General features: G+C 42.0%; 1 protein-coding gene across 4 annotated transcripts in view; it reads left to right on the forward strand.

Moving 5' to 3' along the window:
* Positions 1-18,152, forward strand: part of DDX42 (DEAD-box helicase 42) — a 30,791-nt gene extending 12,639 nt beyond the window's left edge. For all 4 annotated transcript variants that reach the window (XM_067541021.1, XM_067541022.1, XM_067541024.1 and 1 more), the window contains 11 exons: positions 63-182; positions 1,382-1,558; positions 2,497-2,625; positions 4,821-4,920; positions 6,758-6,805; positions 7,375-7,472; positions 9,684-9,960; positions 11,575-11,801; positions 13,611-13,721; positions 15,003-15,104; positions 16,092-18,152. In XM_067541021.1, coding sequence (XP_067397122.1) covers positions 63-182; positions 1,382-1,558; positions 2,497-2,625; positions 4,821-4,920; positions 6,758-6,805; positions 7,375-7,472; positions 9,684-9,960; positions 11,575-11,801; positions 13,611-13,721; positions 15,003-15,104; positions 16,092-16,850 — 2,148 coding nt within the window. In that variant the 3' untranslated portion in view covers positions 16,851-18,152. The remainder of the gene's footprint in view (positions 1-62; positions 183-1,381; positions 1,559-2,496; positions 2,626-4,820; positions 4,921-6,757; positions 6,806-7,374; positions 7,473-9,683; positions 9,961-11,574; positions 11,802-13,610; positions 13,722-15,002; positions 15,105-16,091) is intronic.
* The last annotated feature ends 5,251 nt before the right edge of the window (positions 18,153-23,403 follow it).

Raw genomic sequence — 23,403 nt, forward strand, 5'->3', positions numbered from 1 at the left:
TGCTTTTCTCTTTCAATTCCAAGTTTTTATTTTGTACTGTATATGCATCTCTTTATACCTAGGTCTCTGGAGCTGCTCCCCCCAGACCTGGCAGTAGTTTTGCTCATTTTGGATTTGATGAACAGCTTATGCATCAAATTCGGAAATCTGAATATACCCAGCCCACTCCTATACAATGCCAGGTGAGTACTGTTGCTTCCTTTCCCTTTAGCACTATCAGCAGAACGCTTGTAGGCAAAAATGACTCTTAGTACATATGTAGCTGTGAGCAATTGTGACCACCTATATAAAGCTACCCTAAAGAATAGTTCATGTACATCCATGCAAATCACTTTAATCTTATTTTAAAAAAATAAGTTTTCCTGCTACTTTAAATGTCAACTGTAAATAAAGTCCAGTCTTTTTTTCCCATTGGCCCACCCAATAGGAATTGTAGCAGGTGTGAGCCGTTATCCTGTGGCTCAGAGGGACATATGTTGCAGCTAGATGATCACAAAACGAACAGAGAACAGCACATTGAGGACCTTATACTAGCAAACAGTTCACACCTAGCTGGTACCATGAATAGGATGGGGAGGCTATATGGGAAGTGGTTTTTTGGCTATTGGAATGTATCCCATAGCCATTGCAGTTAGGTGGGCATGCCTGTATTGGGGTTTACGTGCAATGGTTTCCACTGCATGAGTAGCCGGTGAAATCAGGAGAGCGAGGCTGTCAGTTGGTAATGGAAGGTTATAGTCAATCTTCCTGGGGTTGCTTTTTTTTTTTTTTTTAAGAAACGCAATAAATGTATGGGATTTTTAAAGTTCTGTGTAGCATTTAATTGTAAAATTCCTCAGGCTGTGATGTGTCTAGGGGTTGGTGTATGCGAAGCTAGTCTGCATTGTGGTCTATAAATATCTGCTGCAGAAAAATGCTGGATTGGCTGTGCTTAGGGAGAAATTGAGTACATCAGTCCTCAGTACTAGTACAGTATGGTCATGAGCAGTGAAAGCTTCCTTCACTACCTCACCAATGTGCCTACATCTGGGCCAAGGGGGAGGGGACAACCCCTAGAGAGGGCTGTTCAATATCTTGACCCCTCTGCTAAGATTCAACAAGAATTCCAGTTGTGTTTGTGATGTTTATGTTTATCCATTGAGTACCGTACTGAACCCCTGCATTGATTTCACAAAACATCCATGAAGTGCTAATAACTTCAGTCTCTAACAAGTTCATCCAGATCTGAAATTGGCAACCTAGATATGGAAGTCTGTATAGCCTGTTACCAATCTCTTGTGCTATCCTGTCCCCCTGATCATGTGGGCTTTCAATCTCTCTGCTTTGTCGGCTATTTATGTGTTAGCTGGCATGTGGATTTACAAAGTGTTTTTATTTTCAGGGTGTTCCAGTTGCATTGAGTGGCAGAGACATGATTGGCATAGCTAAGACTGGCAGTGGGAAAACTGCAGCTTTCATCTGGCCGATGTTGATCCACATCATGGATCAAAAGGAGCTGGAGCCAGGGGATGGTCCCATTGCAGTGATTGTGTGCCCAACCAGAGAGCTTTGCCAACAGGTAGGTACATAATACACTTATTATATTTGTTAGCACTGTTTCTTGTAGAACATGGCAAATCTCTGTGCAAGAGCAATTAGCAGATAAACTGCAATAATCTGTTGAAGAAGGTTGAACTATGTGTTAATACCCTGGCTTATAATTTAAGATAATACTCTACACTTGTAACTCCTTTCATTATGGGATCTCAACCAACTTGACAGATATTAACTAATTACCTAATATGCTTATGAAATGGGTTAATATTCTCTCTCTTTTATAGATGGGGAAATAGGTATAAAGAGCTAAAATGACATGCTTGAGATCGCCCAAGGTAGTGAAAGAGCTAAGAATAAAATCTGAGAATCTGGACTCCCCATCCCCTACTCTCATATCTAGACAATACTCCTCTTGTCATGCAAATATTTCTCTGCATTATTTTGGAGTGAGTAGCCCTGAGAAGCAGGCGTCAAATCTATAAAACCCATGTATCTTAATTACAGAGTGGTACCCTGCTGACCTGTTCTGTGCCCTACTGATACTTGACATGCCATACTACTACTACTGTCATAGTAATAATAATAATAATATCAGTTATGTTGTTCTTCAATGCTCAATATACAACATAGCAACGTATGTCCAATATATGCCTCAAAAGGACATAGAGGTTAGTTAATGTTTGTAAAATGATTTGAAGTTGAAAAGATCTGTATAAATGCTGCCATTCAAATTCTGCAGCTGGATGCATGGATGGGTTTCCCATCAAAGATAATGGGAGCTGCACATGTGTATTTGACAGCAGAATTCAACCCATAGGATTTCTAATATGTTCCCTTGAGTTACATAAATCCCAGGTTTGAGATGGTGGGATTTAAGAATTAGATGATATTTCCAAGAGCAAGACCTTTTTGTTTGAGTCTCTAATCTCAGTTGTGCCTTGCCTTGTTTGCAACTTTCAGATCCATGCTGAATGTAAACGCTTTGGTAAAGCGTATAACTTGCGCTCAGTAGCAGTGTATGGAGGAGGAAGTATGTGGGAACAAGCCAAAGCTCTGCAGGAAGGAGCAGAGATAGTTGTCTGCACCCCAGTAAGTACAGTTTACAGTGATGGAACCTTTTTATTTTGCCTGCACTGGGGATTAGGGTCCTGGCCTTTTTTTACATTGAAATTGAGAGACATTCTTTGAAACCTGGTGATGGGGACCTCTTTCTATAATTATTCAAGCACTGTGGCTTTCCATACCACCAAAAGCTTAGGAGGAGATATAACAAACATGCTGAAATGACTGTTGAATCTGGAAATGTTGAGGGGGTAATCTTTAAATAGGAGAGATGAGAGAGAACCAAGTCCGATTGAGTCAGTATGAGGCATGTTTGGTACCAGCACTTGGTTTCTGATTCTTGAGATTGTGATGAAAACCTTCTGAATGTGACCAGCTTCAGTGGTGGCTTCCTGAATCAGCAGACAATATGCAACAATAATACTGGAAGATGTTGACCAATCCGTTACCGTTAACTCTGAAATCCAGTAATGGTAATTTGAAGTGGCACCATTGTTAACTTGATTCACTGCTGATCAATTAGAAACACCCATCTATTTTGTAACTGTGGGCAGAACTTGAGCAGTGTACCCACCACATAGTTTACACTGATTCCTGGGAAAGGAAGGAAGAAATGGGGTGGCCATTATATATCAAAAATATTCACAAGTCCAATGATTTACATTTTGATAATGAAGATCAATATCAGTGAAATCTGTGGGTAAATGAGAAAAGACAAACTCAAGGGGATACTAGTGACCATCCGCTATGGACACCTAGAGTGAAAACAAAACATGAAACATTTCTGGACCAGTTATTGAGGTATTGGAAAGCACAGGGTATTTGACCCTCTGGTACTTTTAAGTGTGCTTGTGTATAGATATAGATGTCTAATAAAGATACATGTCTACAATTTGAAAAATAAGAAGAGCAGAAATGTATTCTATAGTGATCCAAGGAGGTGTAACTAAGTGTAAAGGGATACAGCTAAGCAAAGGAAACTGTAGATGGAATATCAGTGAACATTTCCTAATTGGGAGATCTGTTATATTGTAAAAGTGATAGAAGTCACTTCATTAGAGTCATTTAAAATGAGAGTATACAAAGTACTCAAATATACCATAGGGAGCACTTTTGTATTGACCCCAAAGAGATCTAATTTTTTTCCATTTTATTTCCATTACTTTGTATCCAAACATAAAGCCAGATTATGATCTTCTTACTGGTGTCAATGAGTTCAAAATTGGGCCCATTTTCTCAAGATTCCTTGAAGTCTTTCTTGAATATGCTTCAAATATTCACTTAAACCTTGATAATGTCCATTTCACTATGCTGAGCCATCTGAACTCTTCTGTGTACAGCAGACACAATTCATGGGTTACAGGATCTGTTGCTATATTTCAGTGTATATTATTTAATATGTTCATTGTTGTAAAAGCATGGATGCCTCATATTTCTCCCCCAGATGGCCATTCTATTTCTGTATTGTACTAAGCCATTATGACATATTAGCCTATTTAGTTGATGTATATAGCTCATTCTCATGAAAAATAAATAGTTTAGAGTTAGATACATTTTAGGTAATCCAGATTATTGCAACAGTCAATTCAGTTTCAAAATGGAGATGTTTGCAGCAGTAATCATCACAGTGCCCACGTTGTGGCTTACTGACTTTCAACAAACAAGGGACCCAGCAAAAATTAATGATCTGGGTAGCTATGCCTTTAAAGATCTAAGAAAATTATGCTGGCATCTGTATTATGATGATGTAGTTGCCAGTTTAAACACAGGTTGTCTGTTGGATGAGGGGTCTTTAGTGCATGTTTCACTTTAAAATTCAATGAAACTAAGACCAGTAGAGGTTCATTCTCAATATTGTTGGCCCTAAATGCTGGGATGGGAATTTCAAAGAATTAGGTGGCTACCTCCTAAGGCTCTTTTGAAAATCCTAACCTTAAAATTTAGTCTACCAGGTACACTTAACTGGATGCATGTGGAATCTTTCTTCCACTGACTTGAATATATAATGGATCCAGAATGCGATATGAACATCAGTGCTTAATTATAGAATGAAGCATTAAGACATTTTCTATTACAAGTCCCTTTTATGTTATCATGATCATTTATACTGAGTGAGGATTAAATACCAGAGCAGATAAATGCTTGACTAGGCACTTTATGTTAACAAATGCCACTTGTTACACTTAAAAGGCTTGTGGATTTTAATTTTTGTTTTCTGATAGGGTCGATTGATTGATCATGTGAAGAAGAAAGCTACCAATCTTCAAAGAGTCTCTTATCTTGTGTTTGATGAAGCAGACAGAATGTTTGACATGGGTTTCGGTATGTACTGAATGAAAGCCTCCATATAGTATAACAGGGGTGTCAAACTAACTTGCAATGGAAGGCCACATTGCAATAAAATGAACTTAAAGGGGGCCATACCCTAGCGGCGTCTTTCCCTCCGCCGAAAAACCTCACTGCGTCCTCCCTTTCGGCGGCAGCTCGCAGCGTCTCCTGCGCCACCGAAAAAAATGGCGTCGTCCTGACTTTCGACAGCAGCTCCCGGGATATTGCCAGGCAGCAGCCGCTAGGGGCCAGACCAAAAAAGATGGTGGGCTGTATCCGGCCGCCGTGAGCCGAAAGGTTCGCGGGCCGAATCCGGCCAGTGGGCCGCATGTTTGACACCCCTGTCAAACGTATAAAGTAGTGGTACACAATTTTCAGTCCAAATTGGCTGCCTAGAACGCCTATAGCTTAACAGAACATGGAAATCCATTGAGAAAAGTCTGTGTGGACAGAACCTTTGCTAGGTGTACATTTAAAGTGTATGACCTATTAGCATTGGTGAAAAGAGGCCAGGCAGATCTAGTGAAATGAGCACTGAAATGGAATTCAGGAACTGCTGTGTTTTAATCTTGACTTTTACCTCTGACTTTCTGGATGGTGCTGCACAAATCACTTCATCTCTGTGCCTCAGTTCTGCATGTATAATTGGGGATGCTGTAATAACACCTGCCTACTTCACTGGCATGTTATGTGCTTGATCAGTTAATATTTGTACAGTACATTGAATATGTGAACAGCTCTACAGTGTCATTAAAGGAGGCCCGTGCCTTGATGTAGGATGGCTTTGACTTTCGAGTGTTGGAAGCAAACCAAAGAGGAGAGAGAGGCTTGTTATTGGACTGTAGGAGGTGTAGGGACATGCACTGAGATTAATTTGGAGCATTATTGAAGGGAGTTTTGAAACAACATTTCGGCAGGAAACAGATGCAGCCTGTAAGCAACAATAAAATTAGACAACTCTTCAATCTGTTTAACCTGAATATTAAATATGGAACATAAAAATTGCTATGGAGTTGCTGTCTGAGCTATTCTGCTGATTGTTGAGCAAATAAAGTTAATCTGAACATTTTGATAGCCTCAGATTTTTACTAATAATAGATTGTGTTGTTTTTTTTGCTGGGTGAGTAAATATCATTAAGTTTTTTCCATGATAATCATCATGGTAAAGAGCAGGCAAGATTTTGTGCTTGTAAATTTCCATGATAGTTTGGCAAGTATTAATTACTTCTTTTTTTTTAAATGTGCAGACCCATTGTTCCTAGATAATTCTTATTTGTTCTCTTTTTATATTGCATCTTCATTGTTCACTCTAGTCAGAGATTATTGAACTGGAACCCTTATCTTCCCAAGCCAGTGACTCTTGTATTAGGGCCATTCAGAGTTGAAGGAATTTGAACATTACACACACTGTCCCCTCATTTCTGGGGGACAACATTGCTTAGTCAGTATCTCAGGGTAGCTCTACGCTCGCAGCACTGACACACAGGATAGCTACTGTTTCACAACCAGAGGCATACAGGAAATCAATGCACTTTGTAGAGCAAAAGTATCTTTCTCTCTGACAAGAACCATTTATTCTACGGTCTTCATCTATTCCATCAGCTGGTCTGAAACACTTGCCCATTGCATTCTCAGTTGGAGTAAGCTGGTTTCTAATAAACCAACAATTAGTGAGTTTTAATAGAAAGGAACCTCTTTAGATTTTTGTTTACTATGATCTTTCATTTTATATTTTTAAATCCACAGAAAGCTTGACTAGATTTCCTTTCACTGGCTAATGAAATTGTACTGGGTTTTGCATGATGCACTCTCTTCCTCTTTCCTTTCTCAGAATACCAGGTCAGATCAGTTGCCAGCCATGTGCGCCCTGACAGACAAAGTAAGTACAAGCATGTTTCAAAACAAACTACCACAGGGTAAAAGCTAGGAAGAGGCATTGAGATTTAGTAGTTAGAGCCAACAGTCTGGAGCCAGGACTCCTGGATCTATTTCCAGCTTTGCCATGGACTCATTCTGTGATCTTGGATAAGTCATGAGTTCAGCTCCAGTTGTTCAATACTTAACTCAGAGGAGAGTTGATAGACTGATTTAATATTTAATATGCTGTGAGATCCTCTGATAGGAGCCGCCATGGGAATACTATGCGGCATTACATTCTTTCCAAGTCTTGTTTTTGGATTACTGAATATAAATGCTTTTACTCTAACCATTTTTTTGTATATGGATTTAAAGTGTTCTGGTAAATTAATACAAGCCTGAGCTGTTTTTGCTAAGGGGTTCGACAGAAATGTGCCTTAAACTTGGTAAAAAATTGAGCATAACTCAGAATCCCTAATGCCTAGTATCTCTGTTGTACAGAGCTTGTTAATAAGATCTATATCAAAATGTTTTCATGGTACAGAAAGGGAGTGTACCCTTCAGAGAGTTCAAATAGACTTTTCCTTCCAGCTCTCTTGTTCAGTGCCACTTTTCGTAAAAAGATTGAGAAATTGGCCAGAGATATCCTGATCGACCCGATTCGAGTGGTGCAGGGAGACATTGGAGAGGTAATCCTGCAACATTGTTTCTGAAAGAGAGTTCAAAGATGGTGAAGGAAACCATCTTTTTCTGTTGCCTTATATTATTATATACATTAAAGCTTAGACTACAACTGGGGTCATTGATCGCCAGGAGGAAATAGTTTGTGTTCTTGAACACGGTGTCTAGAAAAAATAAGTAATGTAATTAAAAAAAAACTTGTATTCTAATTTTGTGATAACTCAGACTCTAAGGCCAGAAGGGACCATCATTTTCATCTCGTCTGACCTCCTGCACATCGCAGGCCACAGAACCTCACCCACCCACTCCTGTAGTAAGCCCATAAACCTCTGGCTGAGTTACTGAAGTCCTCAAATCTTGATTTAAAGATGTCAGGTTACAGCCATTTACTCCAGTTCAAATCAGTAAGTGACCCATGCCCCAGAGGAAGGCGAAAACCTCCCAGAGTCTCTGCCAATCTGACTTAGGGGAAAATTCCTTCCTGACCCCAAATATGGTGATGAGTTAGAACCTGCACATGTAGGAGAGACCCACTAGCCAGACACCTGGAAAAATATTCTCTTCAGTAATTCTCTGTAGAACTAAGCATTCTCACAGTGAGAGGGGCTTTTATTAATGCATGGAGCAACACTGTTGCTAAGAAAATTGCTCTAGGGAAAAATAACTCTGTTAAATTGCCATTTATTTTATTCACCATTACAAATATAGGTGCCTAAAGTTTAGATGCATGCGTTTAATCAAAGCATAATAATAGTAATAATAAATAAATGCTGGTATCTTGTCCTTGTGGCTGTATCCCAGATACTATCATAGGGTTCAGTACAGCTTCCATCAAAATAGATGATACTGCCATTACCTTCAATAGCCCAGGCCCTTAGTTCCTGGTGTAGTCTTTGGTTGCCTAGAGATGAACAGGTTAGCAGCCTTGTTACTGATCTAGAAAAGATTTAGCCCCCTTTTTTTTTTTAACAAGAACTTCATGACATTTTGTTCTAATACAAGTCTTTTTTAAAAAAAAGTCAATATGTGACTAATCCTGGCAACACAACACAAGTAAATTTTCAGCACAGTACATGGCATTTTAGCATTTCAGTTTCTGTTAGTCTGAGACTTATATGGATTAATTCCTGTGCTTTGCCCTGAAAATGCAAAGGATCAATTACTGCGCACAGGTTTTGCAATCGTAAGACTCCTCATGAAACTAGTAATATAACAGCTTCCAGCTGGTTTATTGGGGATTCTGGTTGCTTACTTGCATGGCAACAGCCTACCAGCTATGTTAGCTAATTGTTCAAACAAGTGACAGGTCTAAATCTACTTTGAAGAAATTTTGCAAGTACTGTATGTAAATTGCTGAGATCTAACTGTACGGCAAGACAAGACAGTCCTCCCCTAAGAAATCTGTACACTGGTCTTCAACACTCATCCTGCCTTATGTTTTATTAATAGACAATTAATGGCTGATTAAAGTCTGGGAGTTTTCAGCTTCCTAAACAAGCCTTTTGAGAAAAGAAATCTTTTTGCTAGCTCAGTCAGACAGTGCTCCTTCTGTTGCTGCAGGTCAGTGCAGATATTCTAGTTTCTTTGGGCAAATTACGACTCTGTTTTGAAAACATCATCATCTTTGGGATGTTTTATATCAGAACGCACACACACATAAATCAAAAGAGCCATGTCCCCCACTGCTGTTGGTTAAATGTAGAGTTTGTCTAGTGAACCGCACCTACACCATTCTTTACCCTGGTTCAGATGAAATGTCATAACTCCCAAAAGGACCTTCCTCCTCAGATCCTGCACAAGTGATTTTTTCTGATGAGTGCCCCTCCCTTCATGTCCTTAGCCCTGATTATTCCCCTGCTCTTTGATCCTTGTCTTGCTTAATCTGGCTGTTTTAAATGGTAAATGTGGTACTGTAGAGCTGTAGAATATTAGAGGGCATCGTGGCAAGGTCCTATGCTGATGGAAGAATGGTTCGGCCAGTCCCAGCCTTCTTTGCCCATTTGAGTCAATGTATTCAGAGGTGAGGTGAGGGAATAAATACAAATTGAAGTTGAAACCTCTTCGAAAGGGGACTCTCATCCCATTTCAACCTACTCCTCCCTCTCTCCTCTGCACTCCTGATTTGAATCCCTGCGCTGCAGTCATGTCTGCCTTGTGCTTGCTGTACCATCTTTCACCACTCTAGGTTATTACTGTTGTCTTCTCATTCCTTCCAACAGGCAAATGAAGATGTGACTCAGATTGTGGAGATTCTCCCCTCTGGCCCTAGCAAGTGGACCTGGCTGACCAGGCATCTGGTGGAGTTCACTTCTTCTGGGAGTGTTCTCCTCTTTGTCACCAAGAAAGCGAATGCAGAGGAGCTGGCCAATAACCTCAAGCAGGAGGATCATAATCTAGGACTGCTTCATGGTGACATGGACCAGAGTGAAAGGAATAAAGTCATTTCAGACTTTAAGAAAAAGGGGATCCCAATTCTAGTGGCTACAGATGTGGCAGGTAGGGAACAAGATTCTCATTAGAGTTAATATATACGAGCTGGCAGCCTCAACAGAGAGGCTAGTGAGCCAGCATAGAAACTAAACGCTGCCACAGGCACAAGTGACCGTGATGAGAGTGACATGGGGGAAGCATGCACGGCAGCTGTCTATACTGCAGCTAAACAAAAGACCTTTTTTCCAGGCTGTCACCTAGTATCTTACAAAAGATGGATATTTTAACGCGATCATATATAAGATGAGCTAACCGGAGTGCTACCCTTCTGTTTTTGTGGTAACTTTTGAGGTTTTTAAATTTGTTTTTTGTTCCCCATTTTAACGAAAACAAAACGTTTGGAATGTTTTCTTATAAATAGAATTGTGGGTTGTTGGTTTTTTTTGGGGGGGGGGGGGGGGGGAGAGAGAGAGAGAGGAAGGCTATCACACTGTAGCTCAGAAGTTAGGCTACTGGCTTGCGATGTGAGAGACCCAGATTCAAGTCCCTGTTCTGCCTTATTCAGAGCAGAGATTTTCTTCCCAGATCACTCCAAATCAGGCAGAGCTGGGACTTGAACCTGGGTCTCTCACATCTCCCATGTCCCAGGCCAGTACCCTAACCCCCCCAAATGTTCAGCACAAATATTCCAGCCAGCTCTGCATACAAGTCCATGTGTGCTACCTGTTAGACTCTCCCAATTGCTCTATTGCAGGAGGTAGCTAAGGAGGGAGTTTGGACGAGGCTGGGATCAGCAAACTTTGGATTCTGTTCTACTGGCTTATGTGACCTTAAGCAAGTCACTTTGCCATCTGTGCTTCAGTTTCTGTATCTATAAAATAGCTACTACCCACTTCACGTAATTGTGAAGCTTTCTGAGAACATCAAATGAAAAGGGATAGAGAAGTGCAAAGTGTTAATATTGACTAATACACACATTCTGTCTTCATTGAGGGAAGCAGAGCACCTTGCAGTTATGTGCATTCCTGATGATGTCCCTTTTCCACGCACAGAAATGGAAATAAACAAAAGGCAGCAGGATTCACTTCTAGAGCGTTAGGAGCAATAGTCAGATGCTTTTCAGAAGAACATTGTACTTAGGAAAGGGGTCTTATTTTCACTTCTAACAATACTAGGCTGCAGATCTGCTTGCCAGCTACTCTTAGAGAACGGTAACAGCTCCCTTATGAAGTACTGACTGTCTGGTAGCTAAAAATCAGTTGGGATATGATATAGTCTTCTAGGAGTGGGGAATTAAACATTGGAAACCTTCAGGAAAGCATCTTTTAGATCCTGAACTTTTGACTAAAACAAAGTGTTATGTTTATCTGCTGTATCCTCTAATAAGATACGCTGCCCTGCCCTTACTGGGGACATACTTGACTGAATGGCTCTCTTCCATCTCTGGTGTCCATGATCCTGTTAACCTGGTGTGTAGGATGTGTGTTGCTGTCAGAGTGGATGTCATTAAACTTCAGTTAACCAGGGGTTTCAACTATAACTGGGGGTTTAGCTTAAATGGGTTGTGTTCTAGTGTAAAACTCTTTGAGCTCTGTAAAGTGGCCCAGGTTCATACAGATGGGATTTCTTCGTGTTAATTGAAGATAATCAAGCTGATCGTCGTGTTGTTCTGTGTTACAGCTCGTGGTCTGGATATTCCTTCCATTAAGACTGTGATCAATTATGATGTGGCTCGTGACATAGATACCCACACACACAGAATTGGACGTACTGGCAGAGCTGGCGAGAAGGGAATAGCGTACACTTTACTGACTCCCAAGGACAGCAATTTTGCTGGTGATCTTGTCAGAAATATGGAAGGAGCCAATCAACATGTTTCAAAAGAACTCTTGGATCTTGCAATGCAGGTACAAACGAAAAAATCTCTTAGCTAGAGGGAGCATTTTTATTCAGGGGTTAGAGCGGGGCACGGGGGGAATCAGGAGTTCAGGAATATAGTCCTAGCTGTGTCACAAACTTGCTGTGTTACCTTGTGGCTCACTATGTCTCAGTTGTCAAATGTAAATCATACTTGTCCACCTTACAGGGGTTTTTTGAGGCCTAATTAAGTAACACTTGCAAAGCATTTTGAGATCCGTGGGTAGAAGGTGCTACACTAGAGGACAGTATCAAAATAAGGTTTCTGATTACATGACCATACACTATTTTTCAAATAAGTCATATTTTTTCTACAATCATCAATACATGTGTATCAAATTGTGGCACAGTGTGCACTGCTGTTAATGTATAAACAACCTAAATGAATCTTCAGTTGAGTAACCATGGTTCCAGGTTTGCAGGATCCTCTTGATTTCCTGGTTCCCAGAGTGCTGATTCACAATGCGTGTCTTCTGTGTCTCGGTCTGGCAGCCATCAAGTAGCCTGGGTTTTCAGCAGCTGTAGTGCCAAGTTCTGACCTTCCACCTCTTCTGTGGCTTTTGAGAGAATCCAGTCACTCACATGAGGGCAGAATATAGGGTCCAATTTTAGGTCTGACACTACAAAAACTGACAGTGTCCAGGAAGCCAGGATTTGTGACCCTGCTGATTCCAGCTGAGCACTGCATGGGTTTAAAGAGGCTTATTACAATCAAAACCTCACACACTTTCTGTCTTTATGGCAGGCATCTAGAAAATGTGGCTTAATTGAAAATTATGCAAGGCTGTCATGGCAGTGACATCTGCTCTGTGAAATAGTTCTTTCTTGTTCATTGTATGTGCTCAGCAACACTGTCTGTCCACGCTATTCTGGCATTTCCACAGGTAGCGTGCTTGATAGTCAGGGTTGTACCATTGCATTCTGGGACTCCTTATGTACTTTTCCCATACTGCCCAGCACATCTGCTGGGGAGCGGGGTTTTGGACAATTTCAGGGTGAAGTTAATATTCTTGTGGCTTCATTCTCTACATAGGTTCGACGTTGTAATCAATATGGGGAAATATTTTGGAAGTGTCCTAGAGGACCAGTTACAAAAGTGACTTAGAATAGAGGAAGTAAGTCCACTGCTTTTCAGCGAGGCTTAAGTTCTTAGGCTCACTTTTGAAAATGGGACCTAGGCTCTGAAATCACTTAGGCACTTTTGAAAATATCTTACTGGTTCCACTAGACAGGAGCAAAGCAAGCTGGCATTTGGCAGGTGCAACCAATGCTCATAAAACCCTGGGGATGGTGCTTGTGTGTAGACATAAAACTTAACTCAAGGTGTTCCAAGCAACTGTTGCAGCATCTTTTTGCCTTCAGGGCCTTAGTTTCTGCTTAGCCTGTTACTGGGGTGAATTGATAGGATTGGTGGATCGTTTCTAATAGTGAAATGTGGTGGTCCATAGACATCCCATGGTGAAGGGCATTAGAGAATGTCTTTGTTCCTGTAATTTTACAGGAGAAAAAACAAACCGTAAACACGGGATAAGAGTTTAACAAAGAAAACCAGTGCTCACAAGATGCTTACGTAGGGGAAGCATCCAGTCACAAACATGGCACAAATTCATCTACAGTTTAGTTTCAATACAGCTGTTTCCTCCATCCCATCAGCTTTTGACAAGGTCTGTTTTGGGACAGGAAATAAAGCATCTATGTATTTTTCTTTCAAAATGATCAAACATAAAACCCTGCTCTTCCGACACCCGCATTGTTGAGCTGTTTATTGCATTTCAAGGAGCTGTCTTTGTTTCATGCAGAACGCCTGGTTCCGGAAATCCCGTTTCAAGGGAGGGAAAGGCAAGAAGCTGAACATCGGTGGTGGTGGCTTGGGATACCGCGAGCGCCCTGGCCTGGGCTCGGATGGCTCTGTAAGTAGAGAACTTTAGGGGACTATTTTCAGAGCCCTAAAACTGTTAAACTTAGAATTGGCATCTCTTATCATGAAAATTCAGCCTAATATTGGAGCATAACTCCACAGGGCTTTTACACAGAGGATTCAGCTTATCTGGTTTCAGGTTGTTGCACAGCTCAGAATCTGAGATTCAGACGTATCCTAGAAAGCGTCTTGTACTAAACTCTCGCCTTGGTGGCCTTGTTTAGAGCCACAGAGTAGGTCTGAGTTGGATTGGATTCTAATTTGACTTGACTCTCCCTGAAGTCGGCTTTCAGCACAAACCTTGTGTCCCCTAACTGGTCCTGGGAGTGGTGATTGCTCCACAATAACAGGACATAGTTGAGCTGAGAAGCTGTGCACAGGTTGGTTCCTGGCACCAAAAAATCAGTGGAATTCAGTTAGACTGATTGGGAACAGTCATTAGAGCCCTGGCTACGCTAGAAAAACTACCCATTGCTGCTCACGGTCTGCAACAAGCTTAGCTGAGCTGGCACTAAGCACCGTTTAGCTTGAGAAGTGTTGATGATATACCATGTGCCACACCAGTTCAGCAGCCATGGTCAAGACCTGGTTAGCATTTAACCTTGGCTACTGAAGACTTGTTTTTGTCTGTTCCTCCAGCTAAATCATATTCAGCACTGGTTCAGCTGCACCTGTTGCTGAGGGCTGTAGAGAGGGCCCACGTGACAGGCAGGGACCAGGTGTGGAAATGGGAATATCCCACAAATGTCGGTTTGTCCTGTTTTAAGGGCGAATCTTCAGATATATATTTTCTTTTCTCTCTTCTCACCCTCTCCCCCATTAATTCATCTTTCTTTATGAACAGCTCCATCTGGTTGTAATGTTCCTAGTGGTTAGAGCACGGGACTTGGTGACAGGACTCCTGAGTTCTTATCTTGGCCGTTTCCCCATTGATAAAGTGGAAATAACACTCGCCTGCCTCTCAGGGCTGTTAAGGAGAAAAGATGGGTGAGGTAATATCTTTTCTGGTGAGAGACAAGCTCTTTAACCAACAGAAATTAGTCCAAGAAAAGATTTTACCTCCCCCCCCTTGTCTTTCTCATATCCTGGGACTGACATGGCTACAACTACACAGCATACAATCTCAGGGCTGTTGTGAGGCTTTGTGATCTTCAGGGAAAAGGCACTTTGGTAGGGCAAAGCATCATCCAGTCCCTGAGTTGGGAGGTAGGATGAGGTGGAAAGTGTGTAGTTTAGACAGATAAGTTCAAGTTCCCTTTTGCTTTCTTCTCAGGACCGCGGGAACAGCAGCAACGTGATGAGTAACTATGAGGCCTACAAGCCATCCAGTGGGGCAATGGGAGACAGACTGTCTGCAATGAAAGCAGCGTTTCAGGTTTGTTTGATCACTCCTCAACAGAGGAGCTCATGAAGGAAACATTAGACTTTTTACTGCTGATCAGAGACAAAGCTGTGGGCTTAGTTTTCTGGAGGGGCAGAGACCCTATTGACTTCAGTGTGAGTTGGGTACTTAACACCTGAAAATCATGCCCTTCTCTATTTAATTCTGAGCGGATATGCTGGCCATCATATAAACAGAATACATGTCCTGTGCTATTCGCACCACCTCCTCTTGGCTCTAGTTCCCTCGTGCGGTAAAACTGTGAATCTGTCACAGATTGAGAGACTTCACCAGCAACCTGTTCTGGAAACTTCAAAATACACATTTACAATTCGGTGCCTCTTGCAGCTTATTAATACTGCTCGTGTAGTGAAAACTTCCATTCCTTGCATTTTCTTCTGTGGTTTGGATGCTCTGCACATCCCTTCATGGACTATTCCTCAGTAGCACAGTCCCACTGTTTGGTTGCTGTCAGGGAACTGGAGTCTTCAGCATCTTGTCCACATATAACTAAATTCTTGGGAACACTTTGGCCTCCTTTTGCAGTCCTGAGCAGAAGAGTTAATTCAGGGTTTTGAATGTGCAAGTTATACAGAGCTCCTTTGCCATGCATCTCCTGTTTGCTGGTCCCCATCTGACCAGAGCAGCTGCATTACAGGAGTGCCCTTGCTTTCCACTCCCTGTCTGGGCTCTGTTCCCAGTATTAGACCTGTCCTGAATGATTAAAGAAGTCCCTTTGCTTTCCTCTCTTCTGTGTAGATTACTTGGCACCAGTAATGTCCTTCAACATATATTTGTATGTACTGCCAGCAGGTATGTGCTTAATTCCCCATTGTTCAGAAGCACAAAACTAATGTTCTCTCTCAAAGATCAGCTTCTTAGAAGAGCCACTTTCACTCAGGACCTCCCCAGAGTTCAGGTCAGAGCTGTGTGTTCTCTGGGCACTGTGTATTGGCTAACACTCTTTTCATTTTCCTGCAGTCACAATACAAGAGCCACTTTGTTGCTGCCAGCTTAAACAACCAAAAGACTGGTAGCTCTGCTGCTGGGGCTAGTGGATGGACCAGCGCTGGGAGCTTGAATTCAGTACCAACAAATTCAGCGCAGCAGAATGCTGCTGCAAGTCCTGACAGTCCAATTGCTGCTGCTGCTGCAGTAAAGGGGATCCCGGGTTTCACCAGCGCCGGCAACCTGAGCAGTGTTCCTAGCTATCCAAGTGTTGGAATTCAGGGATTCAATAGCACGAGTGCTAGCATCAACAGCCGAGAAGGTGGCGTTGGTGGTGTTGTTGGCGTTGGCGTTGGTGGAGGCGGAGGTGGAGGTGGAGGCGGTGTTGGCGGCGGCAGCAGAGAAAGATACAGTGAGAACCGAAGCGGTCGCCATGGTGACAGTCAGCGCCATGGAGATGTTGGTGGTCGCCATGGTGACAGTCAGCGTCATGGAGATGGTGGGGGTCGCCACAGCGATGGCTACCGCCATGGAGACAACCGCCACGGGGACAGCCACCGCCACAGTGAAAGCCGCCATTCTAGTGGTGCAAGCAACAACAATAGCCGACATGGTGACAACCGCAATAATGGTGACAGCCGCAATATGAGTGATGGTAGGAACAACGAGGGTAGAAACAACGAGAGCAGGATCGTCGAGAACAGGAAAGATGGCAACAGCCGGGACAGCAAGACGGATGGTTTTGCTGTCCCTGAGCCCCCAAAGCGCAAGAAGAGCAGATGGGACAGTTAAAAGCTGATGCATCGCAACCTGGGAGCCACACAGGTGGTGATATCTTTTTAAGAAAGTTCTTGGCTTTTGGTAACTGGTTATTGATGGGGAGAGAGGAAGAAAACCAGGCAAAACTCCCCATGTGAATCGGGGTTGGAACATCTGCAGACAGCTTCACTCTAATGACGTGTAAACAATGCTTTTGTCAGAGAGAAATCATTTTTATAAAGCTCCTGGGTTCTTCATTTAAAAATTCGTCCACTCAAATGACTTTCTGCTGGATTTAAAAACAGATCTCATTAGCAGGAAAGAGGCCGTTTGTTCCACACACTGAGAACATTAAGAAACTGGTCCAGAGAAGTTTAAGGTAGTCTGTTTTCTTTAATCAATGTAGCTGTTAAAAGCCAGTCCATATAGAGATGATCAGGACCCACCAGTTAAGCATAATCTTTCAGTGATTTGCGTGATACCAAGGTCTCCGATCTATTCCTCCCCCACATTCCCTTCCAGCCCTCAGATAATTTGCTCTCAAAATCACCCTCCTAGTTAAGAATGTATCCATGTGTGTTGCTAATGGCTAGTTACAAAAGGTTGATTTCATCAAGCAGTTTAAGCGATTCTCATCTGGTCCAATTTACCATAATTCCACATGCAATGCAGGACAGAATCTCTGGCCTGTTTGTATCAAATACACTGATGCCTTTGCACCAGGTGGCTTTTATTTTTTAAAGAACCCCTCCCATGTAACAACCTTCATCTTGGTGGAAGCCTGCATAGCGAGCATGTATCTCTGCTGTACCCATTTGCTCACTGTTCTGAGAGGGCTGACTGCTTTCTCAGAGAAAAGGGAATAACATTCATATATGCCACGTTAATCATGGCCCAGTGCCCCTAGTGACACAAGAGTAACTGGGGCTGGGGGGAGAGGGGAGTTTCTTAAATTCAGGGACCTGCTGCTGATAAGCCGTTAGGAAGAACCTATAGACGTAAGTAGTGAAGTGGGATGGCTCAGAAATTGCCCCGTATCGGAGACGTGTAGTAAAAATGTAAAATCTCGCTACTCTGATTTTAACTTTAACTGCTGTCTTATGTATTACCTGGGTTTGTTTTTGTTTTTTTTTACTTTTTTTTTTTTTTTTTTTTTTCCATAATGGTAGGAAAAAACCCTTTTTGCTGAAACAGTTCTGTTCTCACCTCTATCTTGTTTCTACAAAGAGAAGTATTGGAAACTGTGTCAGGTTTTTGTGACATTGTGACATTTTCTTTATCAGCTGTGCATTTACTTTCTGCTTGCTCTAGTAAATGTTTTATTACTGGGATACATACCTAGCATGTGCTTTTTTTTTTCCCCCCTTCCGACCCACGTTTCCTCGTCAGCTGTTTTGGGGTTTGGATAGAGACCTAGCAGAACTACAGACTTTCTATACACCCTTCCCATCTAAATCCTAAGATGGCTGAACTAGAGTGCCTGGTATTAAATGAGGATATTGAGATATAATAGGCATCACAGAAACTTGATGGACTGAGGGTAATCAATGGGACAAGGAAATACCAGGATACAAAATACATAGAAATGACAATTGCCATCCAATGTCAGACAATGGCACTATATGAAGAATAGGATCAAATAAAGTAAAAATCATAAATGAATCAAATTCTTTCCCAGGTATCTGGCTGGTGGATTTTGCCCAGATGTTCAGGGTCTAACTGATCACCTTATTTGGGATCAGGAAGGAATTTTCCCCCAGGGCAGATTGGCAGAGACCCTGAGGGGTTTTGCCTTCCTCTGAAGCATGGGGCAGAGGTCATTTTCAGGTTTAAACTAGTGTAAATGGTGGATTTTCTGTAACTTGAAGTCTTTAAATCATGATTTGAGGACTTAGTAACTCAGCCAGAGGTTAGGAGTCTATTACAGAACACTGTGGGTGAGGTTCTGTGGTCTCCAGGTCAGACTAGATGATCATGATGATCCCTTTTGACCTTAAAGTCTATGAATCTATTAATTGTACCATAGAATCTCAATGGATAGAAATGTCATGCTTAAACAGTAAGTGTATAGCAGTAGCAATTTATTGTATAGCAGTAGAAATATACTACTGACCACCTGACCAAGATGGTGATTGAGAAAGTTAAGTGCTCAGTGAGTTTCTAACCATCAGGGGAGTGAAGTTATGGAACAGCTTTCCAAGGGGAGCAGTGGGGGGCAAGAAACCTAGCTGGCTTCAAGACTGAACCTGATAAGTTTATGGAGGGGATGGTCTGATGGGACAGCCTAATTTGGCAATTGACTGATCTTTGACTACTAGCAGTAAATATGCCCGATGGGATGTTAGATGGGGTGGGTTCTGAGTTATTACAGAGAATTCTTTCTGGGTGTCTGGCTGGTGAATCTTGCCCACATGCTCAGGGTTTAACTAATCGCCATACTTGGGGTTAGGAAGGAATTTTCCCCCAGGGCAGATTGGCAGAGGCCCTGTGGGTTTTTTGCCTTCTGCAGCATGGGACACGGGTCACTTGCTGGGGGATTCTCTGTACCTTGAAGTCTTCAAATCATTATTTGAGGATTTCAGTAACCCAGTCTTAGGTTAGGGGTCTATTACAGGAATGGGTCGGTGAAGTTCTGTGGCCTGCGTTGTGCAAGAGGTCAGACTAGATGATCATAATGGTCCCTTCTGATCTTAGAGTCTATGAGATTATAGAGGCTGCAAACACAGTAATAATGGGGGATTTCAACTATCCTCAGATGGACTGGGGACATGTCACCTCAGGAAGGGATGCAGAGATAAAATTTCTTGACACCATTAATGACTGCTTCTTGGAGCAGCTTTTCCTGAAACCCATTAGGGGGGAGAGTGCTTGATTTAGTCCTAAATGGAGCACAGGATCTGGTCCAAGAGTTGAATATAGCTGAACCACTCAGTAATAGTGACCATAATGTAATTAAATTTAACATCCTTGTAGAGGGGAAAATGCAAAAAAAAACAAACCAAACCCACCGCAGTAGCATTTCACTTCAAAAAGGGGAGCTAAACAACGAGGGAAGTTAGTTAAATGGAAATTAAAAGCATGGGGTGGTGGCCTCCCAGATCACTTAAATGGAAGCCCTGAAGTCCACGCCCCATGAATCTATGCACAAAGCTTTGCACTGGCTCAAGCTGCGCAGCCCTCGCTCTGCCAGGTTCCAGCTGCATGGAGGAAATGGGCATTTCAAAGGTTCAGGATGGAGAACAAGAACATCTGGTGCTCCAGGGGTGGGTGGGTTCTCCGGCTGGAGAGCAGGAGCTCTTGCCATGGTTTGCATTCTCTAATACTACTCGGTGCTTCATCACACGCTGCATCTTCAAAGTATTGTACCAGCCCTGAAAAATGGTGGCAGCTTGGTGCTATGAAACTTCCATCTGCATCCTCCCCCTCTGTTACCCTCCCTTCATGTGGCTCAGCTTGTCGGGGCCTTTTGTTTCTCTCCTTTTTATCCTGCCCACCTTTTTGATACCACTATTGAAATTCCTCACTGCTGTCTCTAGGCTACCAGAGGCCTCTGAGATTTGAATGAGCAAATACCAAGCAGTGCCAGGGAACTATAAAAGTCAGCTCGCAGGCTTGTGTTAGATCCACAAAGGGGCTGCTGCCTTCTCCAGAGAACAAAGTGTCAGTGTGTTTAGTGCGTTGCGTGTTGGCCAGTCAAGAAGAAAATGTGCCTGTAAGATGGGGAGGCTCTGCTAGAGTTGCTCTAGGAACTTTTCTGCCATGGGAGCATGAAAGAAAACATGTTTTGAACAAAACGCTTACTGGGAGCATGGTCCAGTGTCTAAATCAGAGCGCTAGGATTTTATGCCTCTCTGACATAAGTCAAGGTACTTTCCCTCAGTGTGCCTGTTTCCCTATCTGTAAAATGGGGATAAAATCTTCTATCTGCTAGATGTGATGTGAAGAATCTGCTGCTATTTGTGCAGTAATTAGATCCTCATATAGAAGCTGATATAGATGTGCCTGCTTTTCAGAGGTACTGAGCAAACGCTGACCATTTTCTGTAGTGGTGGTTGCTTAGCACTCATGAAAATAGGCCCTGTTATTCCACTTGTGTAGCAAGAGCAAAATAGACCGCCTCTCATCAAAGCATTTCAAAGCACTTTGAGCCATTACTGTCATTAATCGAACCTCTCAACTTCTCTTGGAGATAGGTAAGGAATTACTACTGAAATGCCACCACCTGCAGGGTGGAACAATGACAAACATACACACCAAGTGTAAAGAATAATCCTGTGTCCAATTGAATCAGCAAGTGTAATTTAGCAAGACAGGGCCCAATTACCTGCATTAGAAGTGGGCCCGGGTCAATTTTGTATTTGTATGATGGTAAGGGGTAGAGGCTACCAACAGAGATCAGGGACCCATTGTGCTAAGCACAGTAGAAACACAGAGAGAGTCCCTGCTCCCAAAGATTTTGTGGTCTAAATAGACCAGACCAGAGGTTTACAACTGGGGGTACTTCAGAGTATCGTAGGGGGTATGCAAGAGGACTCAGAAGTGCAAAAGTAAAAAAATAATAGAAAATGGTCTTGAATGTATTATCTCTACAACACAAACACACAAAACATTTTTTGTTTAGCGATTGTTATCTATCGAAACTTTAAATTATAATTCACAGATGCTTAATTTCAATTGCACAGGTTTACAGTTATGTATACGTACGCATTTAGCGGACGATACTAAAATAATTCACACATGCATTGTTTCGATCACGTGGGTTTCTATTCAAACGGATGCACCAGTATAGTGTTTGGTTGAAGAGTGGTGTTTGACAGAATACCCTCATTTCAGATTAAGCCCTGTATTATTTCTTAAATAAAAAATGGATACATTTCTTAATTGCAAAAGAAAAGCACAGGAAGGAAACACAAAACCGTCTACAGAAAATGCAAAGCGATACAAAGTTTGGAAGTACAGTGATGATTACTTGCGGTTTGGGTCATGAAGATAAACCGAAATCCAAGTGCGTAATTTGTCTGGAGGAGCTCTCCAATGAATGTAGGAAACCTTTTTATTAAAAAGGCATTGGAAACCAAACATTCAAGCTTAGTTGGAAAACCGACTGAATATGTTGAAAGAAAGCTTGCAAATTTCAAACGACAAAACGAAGCGTTCCCTCGTACCTTAACAGTTGGAGTGCTCTGACGGCCTCGTATCTGATATTGCACCGGATTGCCAAATGCAAGAAAGTATATACGATCAGTGAGTCTTTGATTATCCCTGCTGCAGTTGACATCTGTAAAGTAATGTTTGGCAGCGAGCAGGCAAGTCAAGTAAAAAAGGTACCGCTTTCAGATAACACTGTTTCTAGAGGAATTTGTGAAATGGTACTTGACGTAGATATGCAGGTAATAGAGAGATTGAAAACAGTTTCTGCATATGCTCTCCAGGTTGATGAATCAACAGACGTGGGAAATCAAGCTCAGTTGTTAGTATTTATTTGCTACGTTTGGGAAAAGAAGTTGGTTGAAGATTTTTATTGTTGTCTTACACTGCCAAAACGAACAACAGGAGCAGATATTTTTTAAATATTTAACCAGTACAAAGCTACGGAAGGCCTTTCATGGGACTGCTGTATCGATATTTTCATAGACGGGACTAGGGCTATGACTGGCAATAAGACTGGTTTGATAGCAAGAATAAAGCAGGTAGCACCGAACGCTGTTTCAGCTCATTGTAATTTACACAGAGAAGCATTGGCATCAAAAGAACTGAGCCCAGACTTGAATGTCATTTTATTTTCGGTTGTAAAAATTTTGAATTTCATCAAGGCCAGACCTCTGAACTACCGTATTTTTACTGCTCTGTGCGATGAAATGGGTGCAGTCTATCGAGGGCTTCTTCATTCTGAAGTTCACTGGCTTTCCGGTGGATCTGTGTTGTGAAGAGAGTTTGACTTACGCATTGAGATAACTCAAGTCTTGTTGGACCAGAATTATTTGGTTGATTATTTCAAGGTTCCCAAATGGAACGCAAAACTTGCGTACCTGGCACATGTATTTGATGACCAAAACAGGCTTAACAAAAGTATGCAGGGACCTGAGACAAACATACTAGATCTCTGTGATTAAAATCAAAGGATTTACAGCAAAAGCCGAACACTGGAATGAATGAGTGAGAATGGGAATAACAATGATGTTCACCTGCCTAACTCACTTCAGTGATGGAGAATCTGAAGCAATGAACGTTTCTGAGATGATCTGCAGCCATTTAACAGGGCTTGTTGCTCAGTTCAATTTGTACTTCAGTGAAATGGAAGACTCTTAAAAACCAACTGGGATTGGATCAGAGAACCATTTTCAAATGCTACCAAGAAGGAAACGTTGCATAGTCTAAATGTTAAGGAAGAGGACAAACTAATAGAACTTAGCGATGACCGTTTTTTGCGTCCGAGTTGTGGACAAAACATCTCAAAGTTTTGGTTGAATATCTCAACTGAATACCCAGCGCTTACGTGGAAAACAATTAAAGTTCTGCTACCGTTTGCAATCTCTGCAGGTCTGGATTTTCTGCCTTGGCTGCAATTAAAACAAAGCATAGAGCA

The sequence above is a fragment of the Emydura macquarii genome, unplaced genomic scaffold (assembly GCF_026122565.2).
Source record: "Emydura macquarii macquarii isolate MOO-44397 ecotype Brisbane River unplaced genomic scaffold, CSIRO-AGI_Emac_v2 contig_629, whole genome shotgun sequence".
NCBI lineage: Eukaryota > Metazoa > Chordata > Testudines > Chelidae > Emydura > Emydura macquarii.